This window comes from Zalophus californianus, chromosome 7 (genome assembly GCF_009762305.2).
Source record: "Zalophus californianus isolate mZalCal1 chromosome 7, mZalCal1.pri.v2, whole genome shotgun sequence".
Taxonomy (NCBI): domain Eukaryota; kingdom Metazoa; phylum Chordata; class Mammalia; order Carnivora; family Otariidae; genus Zalophus; species Zalophus californianus.
The window spans coordinates 50,280,318-50,305,163 of record NC_045601.1 but is presented as its reverse complement, the minus strand read 5'-3'; the positions used below and the strand labels follow the sequence as shown (position 1 = coordinate 50,305,163).

At 37.0% G+C, this 24,846-nt stretch overlaps 1 protein-coding gene across 6 annotated transcripts in view; it reads right to left on the bottom strand.

The window, feature by feature from the left end:
- REV3L (REV3 like, DNA directed polymerase zeta catalytic subunit) overlaps window positions 1-24,846 on the bottom strand; it is a 177,266-nt gene that overhangs the window by 26,233 nt on the left and 126,187 nt on the right. For 5 of the 6 annotated variants that reach the window (XM_027601335.2, XM_027601333.2, XM_027601334.2 and 2 more), the window contains 5 exons: window positions 19,031-19,149; window positions 9,505-9,646; window positions 7,581-7,825; window positions 5,887-5,995; window positions 3,827-4,033 (listed from right to left, as the gene is read on the bottom strand). In XM_027601335.2, coding sequence (XP_027457136.1) covers window positions 3,827-4,033; window positions 5,887-5,995; window positions 7,581-7,825; window positions 9,505-9,646; window positions 19,031-19,149 — 822 coding nt within the window. Of the gene's footprint in view, window positions 1-1,526; window positions 2,683-3,826; window positions 4,034-5,886; window positions 5,996-7,580; window positions 7,826-9,504; window positions 9,647-19,030; window positions 19,150-24,846 lie in introns of those variants that run through there. The other variant, XM_027601338.2, reaches the window with a different exon arrangement.

Genomic DNA, 24,846 nt, shown 5'->3' with positions numbered 1-24,846 from the left:
CAGACTTATTTTCTTACTATATGAGTTTTGGCAGATTATATCTTTTTTTTTTAAGATTTTATTTATGTATTTGACAGGAGAGACAGTGAGAGAGGGAGAAGCAGGCTTCCCACTGAGCAGGGAGCCCAATTCAGGGCTCGACCCCAGGACCCCGGGACCATGACCTGAGTCGAAGGCAGACGCTTATCGACTGAGCCACTGAGGTGCCCCAGATTAGATCTTTTAAATAACTGGTCCATTTCATCTAGGTTATCAAATTTGTGTAACGTCCATGGGACCTGAAGTGATGTCCCCTCTTTCATTTCTGATGTTAGCAATTTGTGTTGTCTTCTTTTTCTTAGGTTGACTAGAGGCTTATTGATTTTATTAGTCTTTTCAAAGAACTAGCTTTTGGATTCTTTGATTTTTTCACTTGATTTCTTGTTTGCAATTTCAGTGATTTCTGATATAATTTTTATTATTACTTTTCTTCAGTTCACTTTGGATTTATTCTTTTTCTAGTTTTCTAAGGTGAAAGTTAGATGATTAGTTTTAGATCTTTTTTTTTCTCAAGTGGCTTCAATACTATAAATTTCCCTCTAATTGATGCTTTTGCTGATTCCCACAAATTGTGGTAAGTTGTGTTTTCCTTTAGTTCAAGATACATTAAAATTTTTTGAGGTTTTTTTTCTTTTTGACCCATGTGTTATTTAGAAATGTGGTGTTTAATCTCTAAGCATTTTTTTTCCAGTTCTCTGTTCCTGATATTTAGTTTAATTGCACTGTGATTTGAGAGCAGATACTGTATGATTTATATTCTTTTAAATCTGTTAAGGTGTGTTTTATGGCCCAGAATGTGGTCTGTCTTGGTGCACGTTCCATGGGAGCTTGAGAAGCATGCATATTTGGGTGCTGTTGGATGAAGCAGTCTATAAATGCCCACTGTATTTAGTTGATGGTGCTGTTGAGTTCAACTACATCCTTACTGATTTTATTTTTTCCTATATGTTGCCCTTGTTTTTTGTTCCTATTTTTGTTTTCCTCTCTTTTTCTGCCTTTTGTGATTTTGACTATTTGATATGATTCCATTTTCTCTCCTTTCCTACACATCAATTATATATCTTTTTACTTTTATAAAAGTGGGTGGTTGCCTTAGATTTTGCAATATACATTTACTTTCAAGATAACACTTTCAAATACTACTATACTACTTCACAGTAGTGCAAATACTTTATAATGATGAAATAATCCAATTCCTCCCAACCCTTTTGTCATTTGTCATTCATTTTACTTATATATAGCATACACATAAACATACATAATCAAATACATTGTTGCTATTATTATTTTGAACAAATTGTAATCTGTTAGATCAATTACGAATAAGGAAAATAAGTGTTTATTTTACCTTCATTTATTCCTTCTCTGAGGCTCTTTTGTTTTTGTATGCAGATCTGAGTTTCTGACCTATGTCATTTTCCTTCCCTCTAAAGAATTTTTTATAACATTTCTTGCAAGGCAGGTCAATTGCCAACAAATTCCCTCAATTTTTGTTTGTCTGAGAAAGTCTTCATTTCTCCTTTGCTTTTGGACAATAATTTTTCAGGATACAGATTTCTAGGCTGGAGTGTTTTTCTCTCAACACTAAATATTTCATTCCATTCTCTTCTTGCTTGCATGGTTTCAGAGGAAAAGTTGGATGTAAATCTTATCTGCTTCTATATAGGCAAGGTGTTTTTTTCCCCTCTGTCTTCTTTGAGGATTTTAATTTTACTACTGATTTTCTGTAGTATGAAAATGATATCCCAAGTTTAGTTTTTTGAGCATTTATCCTGTTTGCTGTTCTTTGAACTTCTTGGATCTGTGGTTTGGTGTCTGACATTAATTTGGGGAAATTCTCAGTCATTACTGTTTCAAACATTTTTTTCTGTTCCTTTCTTTCTTCTTCTTCTGGAATCCCTATTACATGTATGTTATACCTTATGCAGTTGCTCCAGTTTTAGGATATTCTTTTTTTAGTCTTTTTTTCTCTTTGCTTTTTAGTTTTTTCAGTTCTGATTGAGAGTTCTTCAAATTCAGAGATTCTTTTCTCAGCCACATCTAGTCTAACAAGCCCATCAAAGGCATTCTTCATTTCTGTTCAAGTGTTTTTGATATCTAGTATTTCTTTTTGGTTCTTTCTTAGTGTCTGCATGTTTCTGCTTACATTGCCCATTTGTCCTTTCATGCATGTACTTGATCCATTAGAGCTCTTAGCATCCTAACAGTTGTTTTAAATTTGTAGTCTGATAATTCCAACATCCCTGCCACATCTAAGTTTGGTTCTGATGCTTGCTCTGTCTCTTCAAACTGTTTTTTGGCTTTTGGTATGTCTTGTAATTTTTTTTTTTTGATAGATGGATATATCAGGTAAAAAGGACTGCTGTAAACAGATCTTTAATAATATAGTGGTAATCTGTGGGAGGAGGGAAATGTTCTATAGTTCTACGAGTAGGTCTGATTCTTTCAGTGAAACTGTACCTCTGGACTGTGGACTTCACATGCGCTTCTGTTTTTTTCCCCATCTTTGGTGGGACAGGATGGCTAGAGTGGGTTGGCATATTTCCCCTCCTACACATGGAAGGCCAGAGCATTTGGAGCTGGGTATTTCCCTCCTCTCAGGTCAGTTAGGCTCCAGTTAAATAGTGCCCCTGAAGGTGGACCCTGTTAAGAACAGAATTTTCTGATATATTTCAAAATGGTTCCTTTCCCCTCCCTGTACCAGAAGCACAGGAGAATTTTTTTGTGTGTGTGTGAGAGAAAACCTTTGAGAATCCGGTTGAGCTCGTAGAGGTAAAATTCACAAAACTGTGGATGACTGGGTCCCCTGGAGTCTTAATCTGTCAGACCCATCCACACTGAACCTCCAGCAATTAATCAGTTATAGTTCAGGTTTCCCTACCTCAGCACTGGTTCCTACAGAGGTTTGTGCTCTTGGGTTTCTGCTCTTGTGAGTTGTGATTCTTTGTATTTACTTGCTGGGCTCTTCAATTTTGGGGGTAGTGGTTCGCCCTGTGACCTCACTTCTCTAACAGATCTAAGAAGAGCTGATTTTTCAGTATGTTCAGCTTTTTACTTGTTGTGGGGAAGAGACTGACAATTTTGAGCTTCTGACATGCTGGACCTGAAACTGTGGGGACTTTATCCTTCTACTGCTTTTCCCTTTCTGAACTACTACTAATGTGGCATACTACAATGTTCGGGCCTTCATTTGGCATAAAAAGATCACCAATAAAACAAATCTACTCTGTTCTCAATCACTAGTAAGTTACTGTATTACTCTTGTGACACTATATTGTACTCATGTTAAATTACCACCTTAATTTAGTAAATAGTAAAAAATTAGTCTTATTCTGTGAAAACTGTCTTTCAATTGCAACTACCACTGCAAAACAAAGGTTTTGCTTTATATCTACTGGTACATTAGTAAACATAGAATGTTTGGTCATTCTGACATTTGGAGAGGCCAACCTAACATCAGATCTGTCAATACATTAAAAGCAATTATTTAGTATGAAGGTTGTTTTAAGTGCTGCTATAAATGTGACACTAAATCTCATGCTAGTAGTTTGCTACTGTATGCTCATCTAGATATGTAGAAAAATGTGTATGATAAAGAGTTCTCATACAGAAAAACCCCCAAACCCCTAAGATTTTGTATGTATACAAGCTCCAGTTTGAGCAAAACTGATCTTATGTCATGGAAATGAAACTCTTTAGTCCAAACAAAACAAAATACTTCAATCAACAGATACTCATTTAATGCTGCCTTAGTCTCTTGAAAAAACTACAGATTTGTATCACTTACCTCAATGCATGGCATTCTCCCAGAAAAATTCGCAGCTGTATAGCCAAACGTGACATTTGCTATAAGCTTAAGTCCTAGCTGACGTGCATCAAGCATTCGTGAAAGGGCTCTGTCCTGCTTGTAAGCCTTCATTGATTGCTTCACCATGAGTCTAGTCTTCAAAATTTCTTCGAGCATTCTTGGTAGCACACCCTTTCTTACTGAAGGCTATCATAAAGAAAAAAAGAATATTTAAAATCCCTTAAAAGTTATAGATTTAGATAATTAAGAAGGAAGCACAAAGTTTAACAATGGCCAACTGTCATGAATTGAAACATACTAACAACTGAGTGGCCACAGGGCCAGTGGCCATCAATACAAAATCATCACATTTTCTTTCTTTTGAAGAGGACTTTTCTCCTAAAAAGGTTCCTGTAATGTTTATAAATCTAATGTAGCACTATTATGTGAGTTCAGAGACCTCCAGGAAGGAGGATGTCAACTAATGCATAAGAGACCATACAACAAGTTCAGAGGGAAATTTTTTTCAAAACTTTGATTCAAACCCCCACTCTTTCAGAAAGACACACGGGATTTGTATCACTCATAACAAACCTCAGTTTTTAAAGATCTCATCCTAATGACCCCACACAGTAATCTGCATGGAACTCCATTTATCTACCTTGGAAGAATGATGAGCTGGGTTGACTCTGCTGACATTCAAACCTGCAGTTCCAGGGACTCTAGGTATTTCAAATGTGATGCTTAGACCACTAAGCCATCCCCTCCGGCCTATATTTATTAGCAATCTGGAAGAGGGGATGAATAGTGAGGTGATAAAATTTGTTGATGCCAAAAAAAAATCATTTGTATTAATCAAGACTAGGGAGAATTTATGAGAAGTCCAGTAGGAATGAAAACCACAAAACAGTATTAACTTTGAAGATGATTCACAGACACGTGCAAGGTAATGCATGTTGGACTGAACAATTAAAACCTTAGGTATAGAATAATCACACTTCTGAATATTAAAAAATCTTAGTTTTATTAAGCTTTACATTTTGGGTCAAAATGTAGATGCAAATTTTAAAAATACTGTTAAAGGGAGATAATATAACAAGCCACTACGTATGTGACAACGAAAACATATTCTAACCTCTAATTCATTCTGTGTACCTTATAGCAGTCATAATGTTTATGTTAAGATGTAATATATGTCATTATGTTAAAGAGGTAATATTTCCCAAAAAGGAATAGGTCATACAGTCTCTGGTGAGAATTTTCCTCCTATCTAAATAGCTAATTTTAGGGTACTCTTTGAACACAGCAACCTCTTACTGGTAGAAAATTATGCTACTTTTGCTAAGTACACCAGAATGAATCTGAGGGCTCGTGGGGTCCATGCTACCATCAACTGCCCTACTGTACCATGATTATAGTCAGACTCACTGGTAAGGAAATAGAAAAAAAGAAAAAAAGGAATGAAATTGGCATAAGAGAGGCAATATAATCTTCTCCTAGATCACTCTCCTATTTGTCTTTAATTTATTCATTTATGAGGCTGCCTTTGGTCTCTTTTAAGGGGAGATAGGGGAGAGAGAAAAGAGACCCTATTATTAGTTTGGATATCTTAGAAATGCAATCAATAAATATATTAGAATATCATTTCTAAGATAGTCTTAATTTAAAATAATGTAGAACAATTAGTAGAGTTTACACATTAAAGCAATTTAAATCTTGTAAGTTAACATCGTTGTGATTGTCAAATAGCTATTTAAGTCTCAGATTCTAACAGAGGTCAGAAGACATATATGCACATTTATTTCTTTCAGTATTTCATTAAAAACTAAAATCTAACAGTTAAAAGACTTTAAACCCAAATTCATGCAAAACAAGGTAACTGGTTTTTAAAAAACAATTTCTTAGCAGATTCATATATCTTTACTTTTTAAGGTAAGATATTCAAGCAAACTTGTTTTTTTTTTCTTTTTTTTGCTTTATATGCCAACATATAATCTAAATCATCAGCTCTCCAAAGGTTAAGCCACAGTCGATACCTTTCACTTACAAGAGAGTATTACCTTGACAAAAGCTATTCCATTGGGGGACACTGTGATATCATGCCTAATTTGGTAAAGTAAATCTGGAGGTACTCTTAGAGAGGTACAGCCAAATTTGAACTCATCATACCTATTAAGAAAGAAAACATTAAGCAAATACTTTCACAAATCACAGAATAGCGATACTAGACAATTTTAGGAATCTTTTTAACTCCAGTAGAAATTCATTTTCAAATATCTAAACATGAATTCATTTACTTAGTAATTTGTCTATTACCAAATAGCAGTTCTTCAGTATTCACAATTTATTAAAAGAGACATTTCTTAAATGGCATTATCCTAAAACTTATGGGTAAAATCTGTACTGAAATACCAGATTTCAGCTCAACACATGACCACCTTACACTAAGTTCCTTAAAGAAAAATTTAAGCCTTAAATAAAAAGATTTTAAATAACTTTTCCAAATTTCTGTTCTTAATAAATATAGACTAACACTATAACTTTTTTTTTTTAAGATTTTATTTATTTATTCGACAGAGAGAGACACAGTGAGAGAGGGAACACAAGCAGGGGGAGTGGGAGAGGGAGAAGCAGGCTTCCCGCTGAGCAGGGAGCCCGATGTGGGGCTCGATCCCAGGACCCTGGGATCATGACCTGAGCTGAAGGCAGGCGCTTAACAACTAAGCCACCCAGGCACCCCTATAACTTGGTTTTTTATTTTTATTAATTTATTTTATTTTTTATTTTTATTTTTTTTAAAGATTTTTTATTTATTTATTTGAGAGAGAGAGAATGAGAGATAGAGAGCACGAGAGGGTAGAGGGTCAGAGGGAGAAGCAGACTCCCTGCTGAGCAGGGAGCCCGATGCGGGACTCGATCCCGGGACTCCAGGATCATGACCTGAGCCGAAGGCAGTCGCTTAACCAACTGAGCCACCCAGGCGCCCTATAACTTGGTTTTAAATACACAAAAATCAGGGCGCCTGGGTGGCTCAGTTGGTTAAGCGACTGCCTTCGGCTCAGGTCATGATCCTGGAGTCCCGGGATCGAGTCCCGCATCGGGCTCCCTGCTCAGCAGGGAGTCTGCTTCTCCCTCTGACCCTCTACCCTCTCGTGCTATCTCTCATTCTCTCTCTCTCAAATAAAATCTTTAAAAATAAATAAATACACAAAAATCATTATAATGGAAGACTATTTCTTATGAGAAGAATATATACTCCTTTGAACATTAAAAATATTCTCATTCAGTTTATAAAATGTGGTTGACATGAATAAATAAAACCCAACATTTACCAGTTTAACTTAAAAATATCATTGACTATTTCTAAGAGGTCAAGAGGAGGTGACAGCTGGAGATAGATCATAATCCTCAAACTATTCCACTGAAAAGTGATTTATATCAACAAATTAAATGTAACTCTCATTTAAAGAGACCACAGATGTACACGGAGAATGAAACAAATAAGTTGCAAGACTGATCTATTCATGATCTTCTTCATGAGTCATCCGTTCATGATGATGAATTAGTCATACAGTTATCTAAACATTCACATCAATTAGTAAGGTAACTACAAAGAATGAATTAGCTGTGCTACAGCCCATTCATCTTGCTCAAAAGGACAGTATCAAGTGCAAAGAGACACTCAAAGCCTAATTTTAGTAAGAAGTACAAAGCACAACAACATAATTACAAATATGAAAAAAAAAACCCTTACTTTCCCAAGTTCTCCACATGGCCAAGGCAGGTGGAAAAACAGTAGTTGTATGCAATCACAATTGAAGGATATAGTGACTGGAAATCCAAAACGAGAACAGAGTTGCTGTAGAAGCGAGATTCAGGCTCCATAATTAGGGGAACACACTGTGGGGCTCTCATTTGGGATCTTTGCTGTACACTAGGTGTCACAGGAATATAGTTCATTGGTTTAGCAATACGCAACATCATTGATTCCACACGGTACTGCAGGCAGAGAGGTAAAGTAGGAAGAAAAGAAGAAACAGTTTAAACAGAAATATATTGGTCTTTGAATATATGATAATCATCCAGGGGATGTTCTACTCTTCTGAATAAGGCTGCACTCTTACAGGTTTTTTAAGTAGGCTCCACACCCAGTGTGGAGCCCAACACAAGGCTTCAACTTCTGACCCTGAGATCAAGACCTGAGCTGAGATCAAGAGTTGGAAGCTTAACCGACTGAGCCACCAGGTGCCCCAAGGATGCATTTTTACAATACAGTTATATACTACGGGTTATTTAGTAAGCTTTCAGGTGCCTGTAGGAGACATTCATAAATTCTTTTCCTATATTCCTACAACTTTTATAAAAACTGTAAAATATATCAAATAACTTATACAATAAGTCAAATTTTGGAAAGACAGACAAAATTGATTTCTTTTTATGTTTAAAAACATCTATTTCATAATAAACAGATGTAGGAAAGACTATACAGTTTAACAATTTCATTTGAAAAGCTGGCCAATGATCTTTGAGAAATTTATTTGAGAAAATTAGAGAATGAAAGGAGACCTGAGATCCAATTTTCCAAGAAGGAAACACAAGGATTCCAGAATTGAAAGGTGGTCAGCTTAATACCAGTCCCTCACAAAATTGAATCAAGCAATTACTGATTGTTTGTAATAACCACTATTAAGCAGATGGTTTGGAGTATTAGAAAAGGAAAGCACTCACAAGAACCAGCATGGGTTCACAGAAATGTTCTCATGTTGTTTTAAGGTATCTTTGCCTCTTATTATAAAGCCAGCTCAAATCATTTTTAAAATTTGTGGGGGGTATAAATAGCTTATAAACAATATCATAAACATACTTTATTAATAAACATGCCAAAGTAATTAGAACTCTTTTTGCTGTATTTACTGAATTAGTAGATTGGGGGAATGTTATAGACTTACACTAATTAAAATAATTAAAAGATTTTATAAGGTTAAGGAACCTGAGTGAATTAATGTAGTATCCCTGATGCCTAGCACAGTGTTTATTTAACACATTAAAGGTATTCAAATAAATATTTGTTGAAATGAATGCATGAACTCTTTTTGGGTGATGCATTTGACAAAATCTCTCATATCCATGGGATATTAATTAAAAAGTTATGAATGAAATTACTTCTAGGGTCCTATTTTTCTTTAATTTCTTAAAAAAGTGATATAGCTAAAAAAAAAAAGTGATATAGCTACTTATATTGATCCTAAATCCTCTTCCTTTTTATATTAAACTTTTATTTGGGAATTAGAACATGCTAAAATTAGGAATGTAAAACAAAAGAGAGGCAGACTTTCTTTGCTGCTTCTTCCCTAGTTTTAAGGGGCCTTTGAAGGCCTCCCTAATTACACTGACAATATTCAGGAACAAAATGTCATCCCAGGGACATAGTCATTTAGTTTTTTAATAGCATGAAAAACTTAGCAGTGGCCAGAAAGCTAGTGTGGAGAGAAAATAAAAGGTGGAGGTGTTAAGTGAAGTTAAAGCTTTTCCAGAAAATAAAATGACAAGATTTGATTAACCACCTATATATTAGTACCACATAGAGAGTTCAAAATATCAAATCACCTCAAACATCTCAAAAATAAGTATGGCACTCACACAGAACTTTCAAGTGTGTAAGAAAATTGATTTCCTACCTGTGAACCCCTTGTCAGTACATGTAAAAACTGAATGCCAAAGAGTCTAGCCATTTCACTAGTTTTCCCAATCAGGTCCAGCTGTTCTAACATTTGGAGATTTCCACGGACACGGCTAATGTAGTGATCAACCATTTTCCACCTGTTAAAAAGAGAATCCATACTATGAACATTAGGGAAAAATGTGGACGCTTAAAACTAATACTCTTAATTCTGCCAAAACTGACACACTAAAAATGAGGATTTAAGGAGGGAGTCATGATGTGAGCCATTAGCAAAATATGTAAAGGAGTTAAACATTAGAAAATTCCATATATTTCAAGGGCATAAAACCTAGTGAAAATATTCAAAGTTTAAAATAGTACTTGTAAGAATAATTATTCTCAGTATTTTGCTTGTTGTTACTCTTTATTATAAAAAATTAACACTCTCTTAGATGCTACTGCTGTTGCAATAATTATACAATTATAATTCACCATATCTATAGGTTTTTAAAGAACATGGAGGCTTTGGTTTATCACTGTAAATACCAATCTAAAAGCATGCCTACTATCTGTTCATGGGAAGAAACACAGTAATTTGGTGATGATTAGAAAAATAACTTTAATGAGATTATACCCGGGGTAATATATGTCAAATCAGTATTTTCTGTGGAAATACAAATATTCTGTTCTTTGATATAAATCTTTACATAAATTAATCTCTACCCTGCCTTTTTTAAGAAAATAAACAAAAAACCCTCCACCAAAGCCATGAACAAAAGTTTTGACTGAATATTAAAACATAAAAATAAAGTATATTAAAAATAAAATTTATTCATTTAACGAATATTAAGGCTCAAATACATTGCAACCTTTAATTATATGGCTTTTAGGACAATACAGTCACATAACTGTTCAATAAAATTTTAAAAGTCACAATACATGACTAATACAGAAAAACTGGAAAATGAACATGAAAAGGAAAAAAATCACCCTATAATAAAAAAGATTGATAATAACAAGTGTTAGTGAGGGTATGGAGAAATTATAACCCTTATACACTGCTGGTGGGAATGTAAAATAGTGCAGTTGCACTGGCAAACAGTCTGGCAATTCCTCAAATTGTTAAACACAGTTACCATATAATTCACTGATTCCACTCCTCAGTATATATCCAAGAATGAAAACATCCATCTACACAAAATCCCACACACGAATGTTCTTAACAGCGCTACTCAGAACAGCCAAAAGGAGAAATAACCCAAGTGTCCATCAACTGATGAATGAATAAACAAAATGTGGTATATAACCACATGATGGAATATTATTTGGCAATAAAAGGAAATGAAGTACTGACACATGCTACAATATGAATTAATCTGGACAACTATACTAAAAGAAATCAGTTGCAAAAGGCAACATATTATATGAATCTATTTATAGGAAATATCCAGAACAGGCAAATCTTTAGAGACAGAAAGCAGATTAATAGGGGTGGGAGTAGAGAAGGGAGGACTGGAGGGTGATGGCTCGGAGATGCAGGGTTCCTTTTTGGGGTAATGCAAATACTAAGATTTACTGTGGTAATGGTTCCACAACTGAATACATGAAAATCATTGAACTGTATTATTTTTTTATTTTTAAAGATTTTATTTGTTTGAGAGAGAGAAAGAGAGATAGCGAGAGCAGGAACACAAGCACGAGGAGTGGGAGAGGGAGAAGCAGGCTTCCCGCGGAGCAGGGAACCCGATGCGGGGCTCAATCCCAGAACCCTAGGATCATGAACTGAGCCAAAGGCAGACGCTTAACGACTGAGCCACCCAGGTGCCCCTGAATTGTATACTTTAAATAGGTGAATTATATGGTATGTGAATTGTATCTGAACAAAACTATTAAGAATTAAACAAAAAGTTGTCCTAAAAACTTTATATTCAATTTTTAAATAAAATAGACAAACAGAAATACTGCTCTATAACTTGTATTTCTAACAATATATTTTGACTATTTCCCCATAATTATATATTTTTATAGCTATTGAATATTCTATTCTTTTATTTTAAAGATTTTATTTATTTGAAAGACAGAATGAGATAGAGAGAGATCACGAGGGTTAGAGGGAGAAGCAGACTCCCTGCTGAGCAGGGAGCCTGATGTGGGACTCGATCCCGGGACTCCAAGATCATGATCCGAGCCAAAAGCAGTCAGTCAACCAACTGAGCCACCCAGGCACCCTGAATATTCTATTCTATAACATAATTTAATGGCTCTGTTATTACTATAAGCAATGCTCTGATGAACATCTTTATAGCTAAGTCTATGTACTGATGCTGAAATATTTCCTTAAGATAAATTCTTAGATACAGTCAAAAGGTCTGTTATGATTTAGTTTTTTTTTTTTTTTTAAGATTTTATTTATTTATTCATGAGAGACAGAGAGAGAGAGAGAGAGAGAGAGAGAGGCAGAGGGAGAAGCAGGCTCCCAAGGAGCAGGGAGCCCGATGCGGGACTCGATCCCAGGACCCTGGGATCATGACCTGAGCCGAAGGCAGACGCTTAACCATCTGAGCCACCCAGGCGCCCATGATTTAGTTTTAATACATAGTGGCACACTGCTTTCCAGATGGTTTTAATAATTTACATTCGAGCTAGTGATGATAAAGTACTTGTTTTCTTTGGATCTTTGTCAACACTGGGGATTATAATTTTTAAGTTATTACTAGTTTGATAGGCAAAAAATTGTATCACATTTTAATGTATTTTTTAGATTAAGGTAATCCTTCAATAATACAGATTTGTCATTGTGAATCTGAGATAACATTATGTGTGGATTCAGTCAGTCCCTTTAGAATAAAACAAAATGGATCTAATGACTCATTCTTTCTGTAGACCACATGGTGGTCAATGACCTGTCTTGGAGTTCTCTGATTCTTTCTTCTGCTTTCTACTGCTGAACTCCTCTAATAAATTTTTCAGTTCAGTTATTGTGTTCTTTCAGCTCCATGATTTCTGTTTAGTACTTTTTAATATTTTCTATCTCTGATAAAATTCTTACTTTGCTCATATAATGTTTTCTTGACCTTGATGAGCATCTTTATGACTGTTATTTTTAATTCTCTGTCAGGTAAATCATATAACTGTTTCATTATGGTCAGTTTCTGGATATTATCTTCCTTTGTTTGGAGTATCTTTGCCTGGTTCCTCATTTTCCGTGACACTCTCTGTTGGTGTCCTACAAAAGACAAAGCAGGCACTTCTCCCAGTCTTCATGGACTAGCCACATACAGGAGGCCTCCACCAATCATCCCAGCCAGAGATTCTGGGGGCCTCTACCAACTCTTTCCCTTCCCAGGTAGAAGCAGGCAGCTGTGGTTGCTGTTCACCCACTCTTTGTTGAGCAGAAGGTGGAGTTATGGTGTTTGCTAATCCAAACAACTTTGTTCTCCTCTAGGCAGTCAGACTGTGTTTAACCTGTCAGAGCTCTAAGACTAGAAAGACAGATGGCAGTTCTTTGTGTAGCTGTGGAGGAGTTGGGGCACTGGATGCATGGATCTCCTTCTCTCCCCAGGGGTAAGCTGAGAGGTGGGATTTGTCATCTACTCACTCTGTGCTGAGCAGCAGGGGAGGATGTATGGCATTTACCAGCCCCATGCCACCATCTCGATTTGGCTCCACCAGCTAGACTGTTGAACTTATCAGAGCCCCTTTGGAGAAGTTGGGGTGCCAGATATGCAAAGCAACCTTCTCCTCTGGGAGAAGCAGAGAGCTAGGGGCCATTTCCTGATCATACAGCTCTAGGCCAGAAGCAGGGACTCTGGCAAGTGGGTATACTAAATCTCCCTACCAGCTTTGGGGAGTCTGGTTCTGCATTTATCCAGGGCACAGGATTCTTTCAGTTAGTTCCTGGATTTCTCACAAAGAGAGTGTCTTTGAATTGTTGCTGAATCGGTGTGTTTACAGGGGAAGGAGGATCTAGGGCTTCCTACTCCACCATCTTGCTGATGTCACTCCATATCTTTCCTGACATTTTAAAATTATTTACAAAGTGGACTTTATATATTATTTATTTATTTAACGATTTTATTTATTTATTTGACAGAGAGATATAGTGAGAGAAGGAACACAAGCAGGGGGAGTGGGAGAGGGAGAAGCAGGCTTCCTGCCGAGCAGGGAGCCTGATGTGGGACTCGATCCCAGGACTCTGGGATCATGACCTGAGCCGAAGGCAGATGTTTAATGACTGAGCCACCCAGGCACCCCAAAAGTGGATTTTTTAAATTAAAAAAGCAATCTTTTAAAATAAGATCACCTTCATGGGGCGCCTAGGTGGCTCAGTTGGTTAACTGACCTACTCTCGGTTTTAGCTCAGGTTGTGCTCTCAGGGTCATGAGATCAAGCCTCGTGTTGGGCTCCGTGCTTAGCTCAGAGTCTCCTTGGGACTCTCTCCTTCTACTCCTCCTTCCTGCTTGCTCTCTCTAAAATAAACAAATCTTTAAAAAATAAGTAAGATCTGGGGCGCCTGGCTGGCTCAGTTGGTTAAGCAACTGCCTTCGGCTGAGGTCATGATCCTGGAGTCCCGGGATCGAGTCCCGCATCGGGCTCCCTGCTCAGCGGGGAGTCTGCTTCTCCCTCTGACCCTCGCCCCTCTCATGCTCTCTCTCATTCTCTCTCTTTCAAATAAATAAATAAAATATTTAAAAAAAAATAAGTAAGATCACCTTCATTCCTAATTTCTAGTCCTATTTGGGTCACCACATGGTGTAAAAAGAGAATGGAATTACATTGTGGTCTTTAAAAAAATGTGACAAAGTAGAATTTTGTTAGGTAATTTTGTTGTTAAAGAATTATGTCATTCTCCTAATACTTTGTGAAATTCAAGTATAATAAACAAATACAAGTTTTTATTTTTATTTGTTAAAATATTTTATTTACTTGAAAGCGAGAGAGTGAAAGAGGGAGAGATCACAAGCGGTGGTAGGGGCAGAGGGAGAAGCAGACTCCCTACTGAGCAGGGAGCCCGATGAGGGACTCGATCCCAGGACCCTGGGATGACTGAGCCCAAGGCAGATACTTAACTGACTGAGCCACCCAGAAGCCCAAATACAAGTTTTTATTTGGGGAAGAGGGAGGGAAATATAAAGTATAAGCTACTCATGATAGGCCTGGGTAGGTGCTGAATGGATGAACTTAGAGCGTCTTGAGGGCACAGGGTATTTTCTGGGGTAGGGCTTCTAAGAAGAAAGTGACAAAAAGAGTTAAGAATTCTAAGTAAAACTCACTTATTCTGAACTTTTTTCTTTGGATTGGCTCTATATCCAGGAAATGAAGAAAAAAATTTTGAATATTATCTTCTTGAGCTACATAACCTTCTGCTACCAACACACAGCTCCTAGCTCAGAAACTGGAATAGTATTCAAAACTATTGGAAAGCAGATGAAATCAGAACGCTACTATGAGTTCCCTAGATCGTTACTAGTAGGGATTAGGAAGGTTTTATAAGCTGATTGAGGAATCTAAACATGGAACATAACATTTTATGGGAAAATATATTCTAACAACACAACTCTGAGAACTTAACTCATTTATATAAATCAAGGGCTTTCAGGAGACCAAATGTGAATTTACAAAAACAAAATGATAATAATCAGGGCTCCCTCATGCTTTACGAACAGATTTAATACAAGAAATTCTTGACTAGCAAGTTCCTTTAATTTCCGAGGCAATTTACAAAAAATGTGTCTATTTACTTAAAACACTGTAGAAAGCAAATGCAATTTTTTTTTTTTAGCAAATGCAAATTAAAAAGTATGACTTACTTTGTTGGTAAGATTTCACTTAAATTTAAAAATATAATTGTGTGATCTTCCAAAGTATCTCCGAAGAAAGACTGTATGGTCTCCATGTAAAACAAGCCATCTAACATAAATGGTCTAATGTTTAAGTTCAAGTCCTTTATGTAGTATGTTAGGTCCAGCTCTCTATTTCACTTGGCAAAAGCAATTACTTATCCTAGATAATGCCTAATTAGAGGTAGCAAAATATGCATTTACTGCATTTTAGGGCTTATAAGTAAGCCACCAAATGTAGTTTCCAATGTTAAGTTTTATATTAATATTAAAAGTTTCACTTTGGGGTGCCTGGGTGGCTCAGTTGGTTGAGCATCTGACTCTTGGTTTCGGCTCAGGTCATGATCTCAGGGTTGTGAGATTGACCTCTGCATCAGGCTCCATGCTCAATGGGGAGTCAGCTTGAGATTCTCTCTCCCCCTCTGCTCCTTCCCTGGCTCGTGCCCCCCTCCACAGACTCTTTCACTCAAATAAATAAATCTTTAAAAAAATAAAAGTTTCATTTTATTTATTGACAGATAACTTCTCCTAAACTTCTATCTCGATAAGGCTTTGATCATAAACTTAGTGCTTTCTGTGACTTCACACTTTACTTCCTTGAGATTCCTCAAAAGAGATTGGAGATGACATGCTCAGAAAGCAGTTCCCCCAAATGTTTCAAGTCGTTTTTAAGGCTGTATTTCCATCCTCACCATCATGTGGCCTTACAATTCAATAAGCAGAGCTTCATTCATTTCAAACACTGGGCATATTAATTTCAGGACTTTTTTCTTTATATAGCTATTTTCTAAGCTTACTACTATCATTTTACCTTTAACTTAAAGAAAAGTAGAGGTGGGAACTTTCACTTCTGACTATGATGGAATAAATGGCACTGGACTAGCTTTCCTGCTTTGATAAAACAGTTGAGGTAATTGTTTCTGGGCAAAGAACAATAGGCAATGTAAGACTGTGCTAGTGAACCCCAGCCCATGTGAAGACAATTTCCTAATTATACTACAGTATGCTAGAATTTAAGTAGGCTGTCTTGCTAAGCTGAGGAAGCAAAGATCAGAGTTCAGGCAGTTCACAGCTAGAATCTGAGGGACAGAGTGTCTGTGCAAGCAGCAGAGGTTAGCAGTCAGAAACACAGGCGGAGGTTTCCTGTGAGTAACTAGCCCAGGGCTGTGCTGAAAATGAGGAAGATGAATCCCTATGAGGCTTACTAAGGAGTAGCTGCTGTGAGCGTGGGTTTGGAAAAGAACTATTCAGACAGTGCTGGGGTTGCTAGAAAGTAGAGACCTCATTATCCCTTTATTAACAAGTTGGGCAGCCAGCTGGGAGTCCAGAGAAATCATGCCTCAGGAGGCCTTTGACCTAGAGTAAGGCCTACTCTAGACAAACCTAAAACCAAGCACTAGCAATATGCAAATGGAACAGAGTTTGGAGATTGAATCCTACAAGTTTGAGGGGCTTAGAGAACACTTTGGTTTTTGAGAGAATCACCTTAACAAAGTATAAAAACCAGGTTTACATAAGTTCAAGGTGATCAGCCAATAAATGAATTGCCAACTTGAGCAAAAATAAACACGCTTCACAGGAAGATAACAAAAATCCAGAATCTGTACAAGAGAACATCAACAATATCCATTACATAATCATGCAAAGAAACAGACAAAAAATATGATCCAGTTACTATATGAGACTGATGAATCACAGGCCTGTAACTCTGAAACCAGTAATACATTATATGTTAATAAATTGAATTTAAATAAAAAAATGTTTAAAAAATAGGACCCAGTTAAGAAAAAAAGCAGTTAAACAGAAACTAACACCGAGATAGCCAGATGTTGGATTTAGTAACTATTATAGATATGTTCAGGAATCTAAGGAAAACAATATTTAAAAGATTAGAAGAAAAACATAGTCTTAAGGAGTGAATAGACAGGGCAACAAAATATGGAAACTATAAAAAGAAAAGAACCAAATGAGAATTTGGGAACTAAAAATACAGTAACTGAAATACAAAATGGCTGGCCTTAACAGCACACTGGTGATGACAGAAGGAAGTTAGTGAACCTAAAGATAGCTTGTTAGAGAAAAGTCTGAAGAAAAATGTACAGAGCCTCAAAGATCTATGGGACACGTCACATAGTTTAATGTAATTTGGAGTCTTAGAAAATGGTAAGCGGGGGCAGAAAAAAATATTTAAAGAAATAGCCAAAAATTTCCTAAATTTGATGAAAAACATCAATTTAAAGATCTAAGAAGCACAGCAAACACCAAGAAAGTTAAACAAATTCTTAAAAATCCACATCTAGGAATATCATAGTGAAATTACTGAAAAGTAAAGGCAAAGAGAAAAACCTTGAAAGCAACCAGGAAAAAAAAAATCACAGAATTCTGTTTCAGATAAAGAAAGCTGCAAAAGGACATCGACATCAATCCAGTCTAACGATAATAAACAGCTGGATAATCTACAAAATCATGTTTTCTTGAAGCCGTCAGAAAGTTGAGGTTACAAGAGAATCAGGTGAACTAAATTTTACAGGGTGACAAACCCATCTAAAGGCAGGACCCATAACTTATGTCATCTTTGGCAGAGCACTGGCAACAGAGGCAGCTGCCATAAAAGCACTTAAGAGTGAACCAGTTAAAATGCTAATAAATTCTTAAAGGTCACGGATGGGCCAGCATGACAGTTTATAACCACTGGGAACCCCAGATACCAGAGGAGTGTTTTTTCATGGAACCCCCACCAAGACTGGGGGCAGGGCAGGGCAGAAAGGAATGAAATCCTGCATCTTCCTCTGATTTTTCTCTCCTATGAAGCAAAGGCTTGAGCTGCTGTGGGACTGGCAGGAAACTCTTAATCCTCAGGATTTAAGCAGAGATCCACCATCTCTGGGGAAAGAAAAGATGCAAAAGATGTCTGCTGCTGGGAAAGGGGTAGTTGCAAAAGCTGCACCTGAAGGAAGGGCAGGCAACCGCCCTGTTCCAACGGTGGGCCTTGTACTAAGTAACAAGCAACAGCTGTCTACCACTGGAAAAGAGGCAGGGAACCTTTCCATCATAGATTCCAGGCAAGGAAACAGCGCTGATGAGGAAGGAATTGAAGCAAAAAGCCATATCTTCCCCTAGGGCAGTCAGGAAATCTGCTTGGGGCCAAGGCCTGGCAATAGTACAAAGCAGAGGTCCACTGCTCTGTGGAAGTGCAGGACTGCTGAGAAAGCCTCATCCTTTAGGAACCTCTAAGGACTGACTGTGGATCAGGAGAGCTGATTAATTCCCCTGCCTCCACTATAAACCTTACACAGAGGAACAACAGCAGTCAGCTGTTCATGAAGCCTGACTTTGAAAAAAAATGCATTGTATACACTGGAAAAATGAGGAGAATGACTATTGATTTCTCATTAGAAACAATGGAGGCCAGAAGAAAAGGGAGTGAAATCTTTAAAATGGTGGAAGAAAAAAAAATCTCAACCCCAGAATTAGACACTGAAAATATCCTTCAAATATAAGGATGTGATAAAGACAATTTAGCAGTTTCTTAAAATATTATACATTCACTATCTAGACTGGGGTAGTGGTTAAAGGGTATATACATTTTTTAAAGTCATGGCACAATACAATTTAAATGTGTGCATTTTGTTGTATGTAAATTTACTCTAATAATACTCATTTTAACAGATATTATCCTCTTCAGAGTTATAAAACAATTACCTGTACAGATCTGTCTTGTTATCAAACCAATCTGATAAGACTCGAAAGGTAAAGAGGGGAAAACGCTGATGAAGAACATGAAAGCTCACATTTTCAAAGGTGTAGTTAGTTAGAGCCACCTAAAAAAAAAAATCAACAAAACCAAGACTTCATTATAATAATGCTTGTATTTATGTGCAAATTTTGTTCTAAAAGACCCGGAATATTACTTCAAACTTTTCACAGTAGATATGAAAACTGCCTATAAAAATGATGTTACAAAAAAAAATAATAAAACTGTATATATAGCTTTCTAGATGGAAATACTCATAAGCTAATATTTAATTAGAAAACAATCAGACCAGATGAGTTCAACTTGGTCATGACATAAAGAGATCTCAGTTTTTATCACTTCTTTTATACTCTATGCCAATACAAATACTGACAAAAGCATTTAAAAACACTTTTTAAAAGTTATTATTTTTAGTAATCTTTATACCCAATGTGGGGCTTGAACTCACGACCCTGAGATCAAGAGTCGCATACTCTTCTGACTGGGCCAGCCAGGCACCCCTGACAGAAGCATTTTTACAATATGATAGTCCTTTCAGTATAATGTCTTAAAGACAATGCCTTTACTATCTGTTGGGAAGGAAATGTCCACACTTTTCAAATCTTTTATCTTTCCTTTTTTGTTTACATAGGGAACAATGTTTATAGTTGTGTGTTCAGTAGTGGTCGACAACAAGAAGCATATATTTTCAAACAGTTTTTTAATGATTTAACAATTTTTGTAAATAATTTTCATGCTTCTGCAGCTGTAGATTCTTTGAATCCCTTGCTTGCTCATGCTTTAGTGTATTTGCAATACCAAATACACAGGTTTAGTATTTTTGCCTGTTAATGATTGTTTCATTTGTTATGTTTTGGTTGAGATGTTAAATGGTGGATGAGTACCATGGATGTGAATGTGGAAGTAATTTTAATCATGTGTCATAAGGCCTAAGTTGCAGTAACTACTGCTGTTTTATTTAACAGTGCCTTGTTGCTTTGTATGCATTAACCGTTTGGGTGTAAAGATTGTGGGTGTAAAGATCCCAACAGGGAGCCACAGTATTTAAATTGACCAACCTAAATGTTACAACTACTATGAGGTGGCCAAATGTAAACTAAGAGCCTTAATTAAAGTGGTGCAATTTTGTATAACTTAGCATCAGTAGTTCAATAAATCTGGATTGCCATGCAAAAAAAAAAAAAGGCCTTTTTTTAAGCAAGTTAATTTTATGTTCTTTCCATATTTACTTTTTGGTCCACGAAGACATACTGATTAACAGAATTCCACAGATTCAAGAATGAGTTACTTAGTTAAGGTCAGGCATTCATCCTGCTTCCAAGAATTTCATTGGTACTAAGACCCAATACATGGACATTATAGTCACTTAATTTCATTCCCAAAGCAAGAGATTAATAGGAAATGGCAGAAATGTTTCCCCATGCTGAAAATATGTAGGAAAAAGGGGCACCTGGCTGGCGCAGTCCGTTAAGTTCTGACTCTTGGTTTTGGTTCGGGTTTCCACTCAGGTCGTGATCTCATAGGTTGTGAGACTGAGCCCTGCCTTAGGCTCCGGGCTCAGCAGGGTGTCTGCTTGAAGATTCTCTACTACTGCCCCTCCCCCTACTCGTGCACACTCTCTCAAATAAATAAAATCTTTTTAAAAAATATGTAGATAAAAGTATGTTAATGGGAAAAGAATACTAAAAAAGGGTCCAAATTCAGAACACATACCTTAGCTAAATGCTATCTCAGAAATACCTATAGGACACAAGCAATCGAGACAATGGCAGGCATTTCAAGGCAAAATGGAAATTGAGGAATCTGCAGTCCTCATTCTTAGGTCAACTTGGGAGGAACAGTTCAAAAGCACTTCACATTTGTACATTATAATTATAAAATATTTTCTTTTCCATTTCTACAATCCAGCAGGTATAAAACGGATTGAATTTTTAAAGGCTCATCTCAGTGTATGACCCAAACTGGTCTTACTTTATGTACAATTTCTTTTTTTTTTTTTTAAGATTTTTTATTTATTTACTTGACAGAGAGAGACACAGTGAGAGAGGGAACACAAGCAGGGGAAGTGGGAGATGGGGAGCTGGCTTCCCACCGAGCAGGGAGCCCAATGCAGGGCTCGATCCCAGGACCCTGGGATCATGACCTGAGCCGAAGGCAGACGGTTAATGACTGAGCCACCAGGCGCCCCTATCTACAGTTTCTATCATTCACCAGAATGACAGCACTGCAATTGGTATAACTGCAAGCACACATGTGTGTACACACAGAGTTTTAAACTTTGGAACAAGCCTATTCTAGGGTCACCAGTATAAAGCAGGTACTAACCCATTATCCTGGAAGTAAATCACCATTTTTTCCAACAATCATTACTGGCCAGGAGTACTTCTCTCAAAAATAACTCATCTTATTATCAAATCCCTATATTTGAGTGACTCTTCTACTTGCTAACGAATATTTTCATTTGGTTGTTGGTTTTTTTTTGTTAAATCCCATTTAGTGTTACAGAAAATGGAGCCAAACATCTGATCTCTGGTAGTTACATGATTACCTAATACAGAGTATAGCACTTTAGACCAAATACATACTTTTGCTGGAGTATACGTCTTCAGTAACATAAGCAATCAAAAAAACCTCTACAGAAAAGGTTACCTTATTGTCCTGTAGCTCTCTCATTAGGGAAAATTTTGAAACTTGCCACATAAGTTGACCTATGAGGATTAACTAGCAGATTTTGTGACTCAAATTAAACTTAAAATCTTAAGAAATTGGTTCCCAATACCTGAGACAGATGGCAGATCTATGTTCTGGGTTGATTTTATTTCAAATAGGACAATTTCACAAATTGGATTAAGACTAAACAAATATTATAACCTTATGACACCCACTCTACTTTGAGTCTTCTTGGTGTCACAGGAGCATAAATATACTTAGCTATAATCCCAGCTGTGAGTAAAACTAAAGGAAAGAAACATGAACTCTAAAATTAAGATCATCTATCTTCAGAATGTTCCAATCTTTAGAAAGTGATTTACTCTAGAAGTTGAAGTATGGATTCAGAAATATAAAGTAGGAGTTACTTGTTTTGGGGGGAAATCTAAATAAGTTAAACATTAGATAAATGTACTATGTAAATCAAAATCAGAATTGATAAAAGAGTTACAATGCTTGTACATTTATTTATTGATAAAGGAATGGTCTGATAGAGGTATGGTTATACTTTTCCATTCACAGCTGCAGTCAATGTGCAAAATACAAGAGTTAATTACTTCAGAAATAAACTTACTCAGACCTAGGAGAGGCAGTCAGAATTAGTGCAGGGGAACAAAGAAAATAAAGATGTAATAAAGAAAAATGGAAGGAGATCATAAGTACCTGTGCTCTATCCTTCATCACCTTATTCCCTCAGTTGTTCCTCATTACCTGAGTCTTAAGTTAAAAAAAGTTTTTTGATTGACACATACTTAATTAAAGAAATGTACAAAAATTTAAGGTGAAGAACTCATAAATTTTTATGTATATATACAACCAAGTAACCACCACCCATATGAAGATATAAGAAATTTCTAGGACAGGGCGCCTGGGTGGCTCAGTTAAGCATCTGCCTTCAGCTCAGGTCATGATTCCAGGGTCCTTGGATCGAGTCCTGCATTGGGCTCCCTGCTCAGCGGGGAGTCTGCTTCTCCCTCTCCCTCTGCCTGCCACTCCTCCACTGCTTGTGCTCTCTGTCAAATAAATAAATAAAATCTTAAAAAAAATTTCTAGGACACTGGAAAGCTGTCTTCAGAGAGCTTAGTATATATATATATATTATTTATTTATTTTATACATATTTATATTTAAAATAAAATATACACTAAGCTCTCTGAAGATAGCATGCCTACAATGAGTCCAAATCTTTATTTTTAAAAAATTTTAAAAGATTTTATTTATTTGACAGAGAGAGAGAGAGTGTATAAGCAGGGGGAGCGGCAGGGAGAGGGAGAAGCAGGCTGGGATCATGACCTGAGCCGAAGGCAGACGCTCCCCATGAGTCTGAGTCTTGACCCCTTAACTAGCTAATGAGGCTTTCTTTTTTTTTTTTTTTAAGATTTTATTTATTTGAGAGAGAGAATAAGAGATAGAGAGCACGAGAGGGAAGAGGGTCAGAGGGAGAAGCAGACTCCACCCTGAGCAGGGAGCCCGATGTGGGACTCAATCAAGGGACTCCAGGATCATGACCTGAGCCGAAGGCAGTCGCTTAACCAACTGAGCCACCCAGGTGCCCGCTAATGAGGCTTTCAACAAGTCATTAAATCTCTGTGAACTTCAGTTTTTTCTATTTGGAATAGTACCTCACTACTCTGTTGTCTTATTTATGTTGCAAGTTTGTTATCAAAATTTAAAAGTGACCAAGTCTGTAAAAGTGCTTTATAAATGATAAAACAGTATATGAATGGGAGCGAGTACATTATTCTACTTCTATATAATCTTCATTGCCCATCACACTGTCTTATTTAAAAGCACCTGACATGCTTATTGACAAACTAAAACTGTAATAGGGAATATTAGAAACAGATTCTGATGTTGCCAAACCGAGATAATGGGAGGTTTACATGCTTGTGTGGAAACATCCGACTTTCCTAGTGGCTCTCTTGGGAGTGTTCTCTTCTGGTTCTTCATCTTAGACTGCTTCTTAGGATTTAATTCCTCTGTCTACTCCTCAAAATGTTTTCGTTCACAAAAATGTCTTTTGGCTCAATCCTGATCACTCTCTCCATTCCCTTCTTGGTGAGTTCATCCACTCTCATGTGACTTCCAGGCTCTATCTCTAATCTAGACCTCTACCTAATATTTGGGACTTTCCTATTTACATTCCCCCTTTTTTGAAGATTTTATTTATTTATTTGAGAGAGAGTGAGAGAGAACACAAGAAGGGGGAGGGGCTGAGGGAGAAGCAGACTCCCTGAGACGGACTCGGGGCTGGATCCTGCAGGACCTGAGTCAAAGGCAGCCACTTAACCAACTGAGCCACCCAGGCATCCTCCTGTTTACGTTCCTATTTACATATTTGGGACTTTCCTATCTTCACCTGGTTATCTGATACCTCATGTCCTGTATTTTTTCACCTAACTGTGATCTTAAATCATCTATGCCAGAACCCTGATAATTATTCTTGACACCTCCTCTTCATCTTTTTGTACATCTAATTCTTGTGGATTTATCCTCTAAATTGTTTTTTGAATCCTTATACAGCTGCCAACTTTCATTTGACCTACCCCAAAAATCTTTTCACTGGTTTCCTTACCTCTAATCTTGTCCTCTTCCACACTGCTACCAGAGAGCTAGGTCTGAGGCAAATTCACACGTCACTGGCTCCGTCCCACCTTAGCCACCCACTCCCATGATCATACTCCAAGTTCTATTACCACCAGTAATCACCCCCTCCATAATCTCATGCATCCTATTCTCTGAACACCATCTCCCATCCTTGTGGTTTACTCCCTCTAGTACCCCAACCTCCCGTATCTAGCTCAAATTGCACAATTGTAATCACAACCTTGCACATACCAATTCTTTCTTTGCCTCTCTCCTGCTCTGTAACTGACTGATTATTTTTTCACAAAGCTATAACCCTTTGCCTGTGAGTTGAACAGAGCTGGCAGGTTATCGCTTTTTCTGATGCGAATCGCAAATGGGCTGTCCGTGCTACCTAGCTTTTATACTATATTTTCTAATTAACTGCTCACGAATTCTCCTGATAACAAAAAGTCCCTCCACTATGCTT